The 12,809-nt window shown below is 32.4% G+C and overlaps 1 protein-coding gene across 1 annotated transcript in view; it reads left to right on the top strand.

The window, feature by feature from the left end:
- The first annotated feature begins 10,374 nt into the window (after positions 1 to 10,374).
- The window catches only part of LOC129320065 (uncharacterized), a 58,360-nt gene continuing 55,925 nt past the window's right edge, over positions 10,375 to 12,809 (top strand). Inside the window, exons 1-2 of the mRNA XM_054965214.1 lie at positions 10,375 to 10,701; positions 11,715 to 11,909. Coding sequence (XP_054821189.1) covers positions 10,594 to 10,701; positions 11,715 to 11,909 — 303 coding nt within the window. The 5' untranslated portion in view covers positions 10,375 to 10,593. The remainder of the gene's footprint in view (positions 10,702 to 11,714; positions 11,910 to 12,809) is intronic.

Genomic DNA, 12,809 nt, shown 5'->3' with positions numbered 1-12,809 from the left:
TGCAACGGCTTGATTGAACTCTGACCTAAGCCCCTTCTAAGGCTGTGTCTAATGATATAAAAACTATATTAGTTCTCCAAAAGCATCAATAATAAAAATTCATTTAAGTTTACCAATTTACCCTTCTAATCACTTACAATTATGAGATTTAAAATCTAGGATGATACAAAACCTATCATTGTGTTGCGGCGCATGGTGGTCATGTTACGACGCATGGCGCAGACAGGAAGGCTGTGGGCCTTAGGCCACATGCCACAATGCATGTGGTACACGCTGTGATCCATGGCCCTTTGTTAAGAATAGTTGTTGTTTTTTATGTGTTTTGAAGATAGTGATTATAGGAAATTTCTTCCGTTATGCATTAATGGTTGTGGTGATCGATTTTTTAATGAATTTAGAAAAAGTCGGGGGTCCTAAGCAATTTAAAATTAACATCATTTTCTTTAATTTAATGATGTGATGTGTAATTATGTTGAAAGTCTACCCAAGAGGGGGTGTAAATTAGACTTTATAAAAATTTAGCAAATAATAACTAAATTTAGAATATGATTTAGAGGGATATCACTGAACACTAAGAAGAGCGAAAGAGAAGAAAGAAGCTCGCAGAGATATTTATCTTGGTTCAATTTCAACCACCTGAACCTATGTCTAGTCCTCAAGTTCTGTTTAAGATTTCTCTACTAACTTTACCAAGATTAATTAGGGCTTTGGTATCTATAGTACAATCCCAGGCTTAAATTAAAGTCTGAATCACTCCCCATTGTAAAGGTAATGATAAACCCACTTAAACTCCTCAATTTTAAGTTGTTCTATTATGAGTCAAAAAAACAGAGGCCAAATAGAGTATGTTCAAAAATGAACAACTACTATTGAATACTCTTACTAAAGTTTTGATATATAATCAATGAAGCTCACTTGTAATAAAGATAAACTCAAAACAGGAAGACTAGACTTATTTCGAAGTAAAACTTTTTTATTCATGTAGAATTTGTAAGCTTGATCTAAAAATCTTTATTTGGGAATAGTGAGTGCTATTCCTAAATAGTCTATTCCTGAATAACCTATTCCTAAATAAGAGACTTTAAAAGATGCAATGCAAATAAGTTTAAAGAATAGAACACTATTCCAAAATAATTAAGAACAACTATTCTTGATTAAGCTATATCTAAATAAACATGAGAGTTGATACTTGGGAATAAGAGAGTTCACTCAGGAAAACTATAACATCCTCAAATTTAAATCAGGTTAATTAAGCTTAAATAGATCAATTAATTGTATTAGTGAGGTGTGTGGCCAGAGAGGCCTAATAGGTATGTTTGGTCTCAATTTTAGTTCTAAACGTGGGTCCAAAGAAGAATCAGGTCACCTGGGGAAGGAAGAGGAAGAAATTATGATTAAAGTAATTATGTGCCACGCACCGCAACTTGTGGATGAGTCGCCATGACGCATGTGTAACAACACGCTTGAGAGAGGCTCTTTGTGCCATACGCCGCAGCGCATTGTGTGTCTGTCGTGGTGCATGGTCAAATTTTTGTGATATTAAGTCACAAAATTGAAGCAAAAAAGAAGAGAAAACAAAGGAAACTGAGAGAGAGATAAAAGGAGCTGAGCTAGAGCTTGAAGAGACCAACTTATAGGAGTAATTTAAAGCTCATAAACATCAAATGTAATTTTCCTTACTTAAATCTTTCTCTCTTCTTCCATTTTCTTGATAGTAGAAGTTAGAGCTTGATTAATAATGGTGATTTTAGTCTATAGAGGCTATGGGTCTGAACCCATTAACTTAAATAAAGTTAATGGGAGTAAATTGAGCTAAGTAAACTTAATATTTATAGTTTTATGATGATTGGTAGTTGGAGGACATTAAATGTCTGAAATTCTCACAAATATGGTGGTTAGGAATAATGTAGTTTCATTAATGACCATTTAAGAGCTCAATATTATTAATGAGGATTAAAGGAAGCTAAGAAGCCTTATGGGTACTTTTACCTGAGTCAAGAATAAATCTTGAGTATTAAGAAATGTTGAAGTATTAGTGAAAATAGCTCAAATATGGATATTAATGTTTTACACGGTAAATGCTTGTAGAGTAACTACCTTCGACATTATTCAAGCTTCTTGAAAGCTTTGGAAGTGAGAAATTACACCTGTGATCTCTCAAAAGTTTGAGGTAACTATGAGAATTCTATATTATGCTTTTATGGGTTTATTAGTTTATGGATTTATGATTGATCATTGAAATGTGTAAATTAAAATAAAATGCAAGTGTGGCTTGATTTGTTGAAAAATTCCACTAGATTAATTTTGTGAGTTTTATACTTTGTGATGTGAAATTCTTTGAAAACAATATCTATGGATTCTTGTATTACGAAATAAGAGTTCAATGATTTTGTGATTGAGAAGTAACATAAATTTTTGTTTATGAAGAGTTTAATGATATTTAAAATTGTGAAGTTTAATGATTTTGTGGGCATGAGATATAATGATTGTGAAATTAGAGTTCAATGACTTAGTTGATTTGAAGTTTTATGAAAATATGTTTAAGAAGTCTAATGAGTTGTGAAATGATAAAGTTCAATGAAATCAATTACATAAAGTTTTATGAATTATATATAGTGTGAATTATTGCATAAATATGCATTGCATGATCTTGAGAGGCGGGATTTCACTTAAGAAGAGGAATTGTCCCTATGGTAAGGCCTCATCTGTGTGATGGTTTACCCGGATTGAGTATATTCATATTATCCCAGTTATTCAATAAGGAACTGTCCCACTATTCAATGAGGGACTCAAACTTAGCTAGCTATCCACTGATTCAATGAGGAGGCTAGTCTAGGATGTATGACACCCTATAGTGTGAGAAATGAGAGAAATCGTGTTCCATAAGTAAGTTGGGTGCGCCTTGGCCTGGTAATCCCCTCACAAGTGTTTAGGCTAGGGAAGTCATGAAGTATAGATTATCCCATTATGTTATAGCCCATGGTTTCATGTTAGAGGAATAAGGAGAATATAAGGGAGGTGTGATCATATATGTAGTAAGTAAAGGGCATATGGTTGTCTGTAGTGTGACCCTGATAATGATAGTCATGAATTGAGTAATAATTACTCCTAAATATGTGCGATTATATTATGTGACAAACTTTCTAGGATGTGAAGATTATTGAAAATTTTTATTTCCCAAGTATTTACAATTATGCTTGGAAGTGTGAACATAGATTCTTAAATGTTTTACATGATTTAAAATATTGATATTATTTGCCACTTGCATTTTAAATTGATTGACATGCATTAGTATAAGTTAGTCGAACATTGATTTCTGAGTAGTTATACTCACCCTATTATCTTTAATATTATAGGGAATAGCTTCAGAGGTGTGGACAAAGGAAAACATCCAGAGGCTTAAAACCGCAATCATATTATAGTAGGCTTCTTTAATTTGAGAATTTATATGTGTATGATAATTTCAATTGCCAAACTAGGAATTCTCATTTGATCCTTATTTGCATTATGTGAATTGTAAGTTGTAAGCATATTTTAGGCCATAGAAAGTAAGCTGATGATATATATTATTTGTTATAGGGCTAAAATACTAATGTAAGTAAGAGTAGAGCATATTATAGAGTACTTGATGTAAACTCCCCCTTATATGTTTTTGAGATTAAGGGGTTGAGTGATGAAAATTTGATCTGTGAGTATTTTATATGATATGATGTATTGTATGAGTTAGTCTTAATGATTTTTATGTGATCAAATTGGTGTTAGTGGCTATTGACTTTTGGAAAATGGTTTGGACACTTGGTTTTACGAAAACCGTTGAAAAAGTGTAAGTTTTGAAAAGTGTCTCCAATCTTTGATTTAGAAATAATTTGAGTCTAAAACCAATGCCATTATTTAAAGCTCGAAAAGAATTTTCTGTAGATACCTAATTTGCATCAATTAGACGTTAGACAGAGATTTGGGGTGCGTTGGAAGTTTCCCCTAATGTTATCAAATTAACAGTAGAGATTACTATCAAAATTCGTCCAATTGCGTCATGGCATGTGTCTTAGAGGTGAATACCCGCGGTGCATGTTCAACGAGCTGCAGCACATGCCTCAAAATTTCTCAGAAATTCTCTTGTTTCAAATTCTTAAATAAATACACTCACATATGTAATGATCCCATGCTTCTGCATATTTGTGAACTTTGATTTGTCTAATTATAAGACTTTGAAATGATTTTTGTTTCATAAGTTTAGGGTCCCTATTTTGCTAACCATTGAAAACTTGATATTTTGTTAATTATTATAATCTCATTCCCTAATTACTTAGGATTTGGTTTTAATTATGGGATTAGAAGGAGAAGGATATTACAAAAATGCTATTCCAAAATAAAAGAGCTATTTTAGACTAAGGACGATTAACTAAAAAATGATAAAGGCTCTCAAATTTTGAATTTTTGATATAAAGTTCACTTGAGACACCTTTCAAGAAATACAAGAGGTCCTAAAGGAATTAAGACTAAGTCAAATACTTAATCTTTAGAGAGAAACAATATGAATAGTTTTAAGAAAAGCTCACTTGTTTCTTGGCTACTTGGGAATAAGACACATATTTGGGAATAAGGAAATACATGGGAATAAGATGCGAGATTCAAAAACTTAAGTCAAAGATAACCAATTTCCTTACAAGCCATTATTTCTTAATTATTAAACCTATCAAATACAAACTTTTCTCATTTTGTAATCGTCAAAACCAGGGTTTAACATATGTTAGCCCCTTCTAATATTACGTGGATATTATGAGAGGTTACAATCCACGTATTATTAATTAGAATTATGTGCCATATGTAGTGACGACGTGGTGCCCGCAGCGTATGCCATGACGCATGGCACAAGGAGAGCATTCATACTATAGTTGATACGCTTCAAGCCAAACTATGATTCTTCCACTCAATCCTAGTCATTCAACATCCTAACAAGTTAACATGTTAATTCACCATCTAAAATCTTGATTATTTAATTAATTTACTAGTTTACTAATTTATCCCTAAATTAGCACCTAATGTCAAGATTAAGAATTTTGAGATGTTACAATAAAAGTCCTAAAATTCTCCAAAATCACCCTCTCTATTGAAACCTAACAAAGCCAATCTTTACTCACTAAATAAAAAAATCTTAAACCTCTCTTTTCTCTAATTTTTGAACAATTGATCAAATTTAAAATTCAGTTGCGTTTATTGTGGCGAGGAGCATTGTTCGTTGTGACGAATAGCTCAAAATAGACAACATCATTTAAGCCTAAAAATATAGGCCCAATTCAACCCATTAACTCCTAAAACCCTATTTTGAACCCCTCCAAAGGCCCAATAGGCCTAATTGGCCCTTCCAACCCAAAATACTAACCTCTAATTAGCCTAATTAATTAGTTAAGTCCTTAAATAAAATCCAGGATGTTACACAACTCATCATTGTTCATTCTTATCATAGCTACAAAATCCTCAATCATCAATACCATCATGCTTGTATATTCATATTATTAAGCAATTAATAAACAACTCTTAATACTGGACAATAATTATCTAATAGAATTTAGCTCTCAATTACCTCAACTCTTAGGTTACCACCTTAAGAATACAACTTAGATTCCAACAAAGCTTCCAATAATCCCAAACACTTCAAAAGTAGTAAATCTATAAATAAGGATTAACAAACATCATTAATGACTAATTGTCACTAATTAGCCCTTAATCACAATTAAGGCCTAAGACCCCCGTTAACAATATTAGCTATAAATAACCACATTTATAGCTTCCATCAACTTATTAACCCTAATTAAGCATAAGAAACACTGTTAACTCCCTTCGTTAGTTTAATCTATGCTAATTAGCATTAGGGTTAGCTTTAAACCATGATTAATGGCATTGAATGCCACCAACAACCAAAACTCAAGACTAGAAACATTTAATAACACACATAGACTCCATTGAAGTCATTATAATAGGTAGAGAAATCATCTAAGAATTCAAACAACAATTGTACATTCCATAAACTTATAAGAAAATGCATAAGAGGGAGAGAAGATGAAGAAGGAAGACCTAACCAAAGCTTAGTTAGCCTAAGATCACCCTCAATATGTGTAGCTAGTAAACCATAGCAAAGAACTCTTATTCCCTCTCAGCCTCTCTCTCAAAACTCCCTTCCTTTTTGTTCCCTTATATGCTAATTTGCAAATTTAAAATTTTCTTTGTCTGCTACAATACATAACACCATCTATTGTGGTGGATGGCCTAAAACAACAACCTTAACTTAAGCCCAACAATTTGGGCCCAATGGCTCCTCTAATTCCCTTCTAAGCCTTATATAAGGTTGAATAAACCCAAGGCCACCCAATTACTTAAACTAGAACCTAGATTAATTAATTTAATCCCTGATTAATTTTAATTAATCATGTTATGAATTTCAAGATGTTACATAGCTCATCGATTCTGATGCTATGTGCAATATTGTCATTGTGAAGATTTGCTTGTTGCTAACTTGGGATGATCTTTGATTTTCTCTTATTTATTTGTTGGATTAAATTGTTATTTATGAGTTTGATGAGTTCTAATCATCTTAGCATCAACTTGATGGTGAGTTTGATATTTTGCTTCTAATTAGTTCTAATCACCCTAGCAACATAGAGTCATGTTTCATCTTACTTATTCCATTTAGCTTGCCACTTGTGAATTTTTTTGGTCAAATTGAGTGATTTAACGGTCAAGGTGGATGATGTGACATCCTAAAATTTTAATTCGAGAAACTAATTACTAATTAAATGGTAAATTAATAATTTAAAGGATTAATTAAATAATCAAGATTTTGGATAGCAAGTTGGTGTTTTGACTCCTTAGGTTGTTGAATGAATAGGATGGAGGGAAAGAATGGCGTTCTAAAGTGAAGTGTGCAAGCACAGTGAGATTTTCTTCACTGTGCCATACATCGCGGCATGCGCTTCATGCACCATAGTGCATGGCATAGAAGTTGCTTAAGTCATATGTGACTTTGCTTGTGGAATAAAGGGAAAGAAGAGGAAAGAATCATGTTGGAGAGGAGAAGAGAGTATGCTTTGCTAGGGCAAGGAAGTTTGAACCCTTGGGAGATATTTTTGACCTGTCATCTGCTGGATAAGTTTCGTATCCCCTTAAACTCCTATTCTACATTAATTTCTCTTAGTTTAGGTTATAGAAAAATTGAATTAGAGAGTTTTAAGGGGTTGTTTTCTTACCCTTTTGTAATAAAAAGACTCTTTGAAGTTGAATTAATGTTTTGTGATTGGTTTGGAAGTTAACAACTAAGCTTTGAAACTATAAGTTTAATTTAGTCTAAATTTATAAATTAGAAAGGATGAAAGTTGGACAAGAAGTTTGTTGGGGTTAATAAGAGTGATAAGATGGTGTAATAGGATGATAAGAGCCTAAGATGATTAATTGTGATATTTTTAGTTAATTTGATAAATTGACATATAATGCTAATTTATGTGTATTACCGTGAACTTGTATGTTGACCAAATGAAAGGAATCTGAGAAAGACTTTAGTGCCATGGACAACCTTTCTAAATATAGAAGGGTTGATGTAATTGAATAATTTATTATATCTATTAATTAGTTTAATTTTTTATAAGTGAATGTGGTACTATAATCTATGGTTTTATATTTGGTATGTTTTGCAATTTACATGTTTTGGCATTCAAATAAGTTTGAAAGTATTTACTTATGGTTTTAAAAGGAAATTATAATGCATGTGTTGGGGGGGGGACAAGTAAATGTGATTATATGTGTGTAAAAGTGGCATGATCATATTAGAGGGTGAGAGTTTACCTTGAGCGTGTGGAGATGTGTGCAACAAAATTTATATGGTTAGGCTATCACCATAGGACATCCAATGCAACATCATATTTGGGACTATTATCATGGGACATTAGGACAGTCTAGCAACTCTCTGATGCTTGAAAGAGGGTGGTTAGAAGTCAACAATACCTCTATCATGTGTGTGTGAGGGGGAATGCATAGTGTAGAAGTGGGAAATCATTAAGAGTGTGTGTGTGTGTGTGTGAGTTTAGTGATTGCAAAAGCAAAATAAATGGTTTTGATTACTTATTTAGAGTCAATCATGTTAGTAGATATTTTATAAATTATTTTGATTACTGAGATTTTTATTTCACCCATAATTACCATTTTTATAAGACTGGACATCGGGAACTCGAAAGGGAAAGAGTCAGGCTGAGAGTAGTGATGTTACTACTAGCCTACTAGTGAGTGTAATGAACTTGAATTCATTATCTTGTTGTATATAAGTTTCCATAAGAGTTTATAAACATAAATGTCTAATGCACTTGTATGTTTGTGTGAAACTTGGCCCAATATGTGTAATCTTGTCATGGATGTGCCTTTTGTAATCAAGGGCTGAGTTAGGATGTCAAGTGCACCTATATATATAATTGGAATGAAAGTGTGTGAACTTTGGCCAAATGTGGATAATTGTGTGTGAATGTATAATTTTGCCCAAATGTGTGACAAGGATAGTTTAGCAGCTAAACTTGTGTGTATGTGTGATATTGTTGATATACACGAATCAAGTGACAAGTGTTATATTAGATATAGTCAAGGTCTTAAAAGTGTCTAATAGCATGTGGTTTAGAATTGGGACGCTCAAGTGAGTGAATAAGAAAATGATTTAATGGTCATTTTGCATTTAGGTATTCAATTTTCAGATGAAATATCAAATTAAGACAAAAATAATGATATTAGCTAGATTTTGAAATAAGTTTTGTGTGAACATTTGAATTACCCCAATTGGACATCATATATGAAAACAATGCACATTGAAAGTTGGTGTCAGATGTGCTGTTTGATAACAAAAACTGATACGGGCGCCGCGGTGCATGGTGCACATGCCACAACACGTCACAAATGAGAAGTGGTGGCTTTGTACCACATGTCGTGAATATGGCCTAGTTTAGCCTAAAATTGTTGTTTCCTTTTCGTTTTCTTTGTGTGCTTTGTGTATGCAACTTTATGCTTCCATAGGGCATAATGAAAATTTTAAACAATGTAAAATGATTTTACCAAAGATTTTATGTAGGATCCAATTTGTTATGGTTTTCAATTTTAAATCTAAGTGTGTTAACATTGCGTATTGAACCGTAATGTCATGAGGGCATTATAGATATGGGTTATCAGTGGGGTAAAGTTGCACTTTTTTTAAAAGTTTCAAAAGTGATATTGCTTTAAAAAAAGTTTAGAATGCCATGCATTTTTGCAAAAAAAAAAGTATAAGACATTTTTGCATTTTAATCCTTAAAAGAATAATCCATCGTTTATCAAAAGTAGATTTTTGATGGTAATTACAAAGGATTAAGATAAGATTTCAAAACTCAAGAAATTATAAAGAGAGATGTTGTCTGGTAATCACTTCAGATACATATGTTAAAGACACGCTAAGATGCTAGCCGGAAAAAAAGACACGCTAAGGTACAGATTGCGGTTAGTCACAATGATCCCCACCCGGCCACCTGAGGGAAAAGGGGAGATGTGTTAACGTGCGGGAGGAGGGGAGGCCATTCATTGCATAATGAGATCAATCATTATGGAGGAGTAACAGTGATGCGATTGCCCTTCACTGCAAGAACATATATATACTTCCGGTTTTAAACAGAGAAGAAAATAATTAATTTACACGATTCAAAAAATTAGTTAAATATAATTATTATGTTTGAAATTTAAAAATTTGGACTAAGTTATTCATATAATTAACAAAAAATGGCAGTAAAATTTTATTATATAAATGACAATTTAATTTTTTAAAATTATAATTTCATTGTAGTCTTTAAAGACTTTTGTGTCAATAAATTTTAAATTAAAATTATTATTTTATTCTTATTGAAAATAATAAGTTTCAATCACAATTTTTATTTAAAGAATTATAAATTTTATTCTATGAATGATGAGAGTTGAATAATATATACAACCTATCAAATATAATTTTTGTTATTGAAAAATAAGTCTCAGTTACAACTTTTATTTAAGGAATAACAACTTTTATTCTATAAATTATAAGAGTTAAATAAAAAACTTTAACTTATCAAGTGTAATTTCAATTATTGAAAAAGAAGTTTTTAAAATAATTAACCACATTCACAATTTTTATTTAAACAATTATAATTTTTATTTAAAAAATCATAAGAATTAAATAAAAAATTATAATTTATTAATAAAAATGAAATGATTTTTTTAATTTAAAATTTATTAATACAAGATTTCTTAAGACTTAATTGAAATTATAATACTGAATTATTATCTATATAAATTGACGGTTTTTATTGTCACTTTCCCTTAATATCAAATGCATGACGGGGTTCGGTTGATAACAGCGGTTCACGCTGCAGGCTGGAATTAGTGTTACCCAAGGTGGTATTGTGGTAATACCCGTGAAAAGAACCGTCGTCCTGAACTTCTACTTCCTTCTTCCACAACGATCGAAATACTGTTCACAAATGTTTCATGCTTCTCGACTCGTAACTAGTTTGTTGATCGATAACGGGCGAAAACCTGAGATCTCCACTTCATTTGGTTTACATGGAGTTCAGACCCCGCACTTACGATGCCGATCACGAGTCTCATGTGCTTCCGCGTGTTCCTGCTGATAGCCATCCTTTAGCAGCTCCATCATTTTCTGACGTCCAGGTACTTTTACCCCACTATTTCCCCCCTTTTTCTTGATTTGATTAACAATAGCCTTAGATTTGTTGCTTAAAATTTTATGTGATTTTATATTAGATTGGTATTCAATTAAGCCCTTCGGACTCACACTACCTATTAAATTTGATTACTTGCCTGTTTCGTTAGGTTCTCACTTGTATGAACTTGAATTAATACAAGCCAGATATTGTACATTAGACAATTTCATTCATCAGCTTAGTAGAGAAAATATGAAAGAGAAGAATTATCATCTATTAGCTTGGAAATTTGGAATGTGAATTTTAATTTAAGAAAACCCTTATTCATCTCCATTTAGTCCTGTTTTTTAACATATTAAGATGGACTGACTATCATGACATACGTAATTTGAAGAGTTACTTTATTTTCTATTATGTCTAATGAGTATTCAACATGTTCCAGACACAGATATGGCTCTGTCTATACTTGTAGTCAATATGTAAGGTCAAGGGCGTTATATTTAGGATTTAAAAAATCTGTTTGTTCTGTCTTAGGATATGCTAGCAGTTATGTTATTTATCAGATGAAGCAATATAATAAACAAAAGAGATTAAAACTTTATAAACCAATATGACTAATTATAGAAGTCCAGACCTATATTGTATGTCTTTGAGGTTCAAAAATCAAAGTCATGCTTTGATAGCATATGGAGACTTGATAATGGGCTCTGAAAGCTTGGACAAGGAGATGAGGTGAGGAAGAGATTTTAGTGTTAGCTGTACGTTAATTTTCTTTCTTCCTTATAGACTTCATTATGGAGACTTGTTAAATCGGTTGACGATGACGACGATAATTAAGTAGGTGTGCATGAGTTCTATAGTAGTGGCTGCAATGTTCTCTTTGAAAAAGTGGCGATTAATCTCTATATGCTTGGTTTTATCATGTTGGACAAGGATTTTTAGATACCTCAACACCCCATAAGCTGCTTTAAATTTTTAAATATTTTGTATCATACACTTGTGGTAATTTTCTTATATTAGGTTGATACAATTGATCTTGGGAATCATGAATTTCTTGATCCACTGGGAGGATTGGATGGAGATGCAAAGGCGATTCCATTTGATCATGAAATTCCTAGTGAAGCTGCTAGTCATCCACCAACAAAGGAATGGACCTCTTTTAGGAGATTACTACAGAAAAGATTCCCAGTTTCCAAAGTGATCTCTCTTTCTTCTGTAAGTTTTATGGCCTTAATTCTGTGTTAAGTCCAAACATGATGCTGTAATGTCCAATGGCTAAGGGCAAATGGAGTATTTGTGATGCGAAGGAAGCATGCTTTGTGACGACACAAAACTTTCCATTTTGACGTTTTACACTCTCTTTTTGTAGAAATCATATTTATTGTAGATTATTGTGTAATTAAGATAAATAGTCAACACTTTGGATATTGCTAAGGGATTAAGCTGATTTTAGGGTATTAGACATTGGTTGTATTTTGATTTCTTGCCTCTCAACTGTAAATAAAGTGTTGACCTCTGCACCTGAGTTCCAAGATGGAATGATCAACATCTATTCACTCGCTTGAGGTGGAGTGTTGGAGTGCGCTGTTTCCCCCTTAGAATAGATAGATTAGGGTTTTATTATTTAATTCCTTTTGTTTTTGAATCGGCCGAGTATTTCAGCCTTCATCAGAATAATTCTGTTATTATTATCTTTTCATTTATCTCCATGATTTCAAGAAGATTATAGGAAGTAGCTGACTTGTGGTTAAACTTAGTTTCTACCTACACTTACCCTAGTCATAATCGAACAAAACTAAGCTATTCTGCTTCCAAAGTCTTCAGATTCTTTCCTAGATTCATCAGTTGAGTTTTGACTGGCAAACCTGTTGGTTGTTGCTATCAACTCTGTTGACCTCTATCACACATCCCGGAGCAACAAATTTGAGTTATACTCCAATTTTACTCAAATGTAAAATAAGTAATAAAAGCCAAACTTTAATCCCTTGTGTCCTGTATCAAAGAGTTGAGCTTCAGTGTGGTGGTGGTGGTTGTTATTTTTGCTGTCATTTACTTATTTATTTATTTATTTTTCCAGTTGTCATGGCATGGGTGTTATTGTGCATTCCACTTTTA

This window comes from Prosopis cineraria, unplaced genomic scaffold, assembly GCF_029017545.1.
Source record: "Prosopis cineraria cultivar Desert tree isolate PC_DT_omini unplaced genomic scaffold, ASM2901754v1 PC9, whole genome shotgun sequence".
Lineage (NCBI taxonomy): Eukaryota > Viridiplantae > Streptophyta > Magnoliopsida > Fabales > Fabaceae > Prosopis > Prosopis cineraria.
This window is presented reverse-complemented; position numbering and strand designations above follow the sequence as displayed.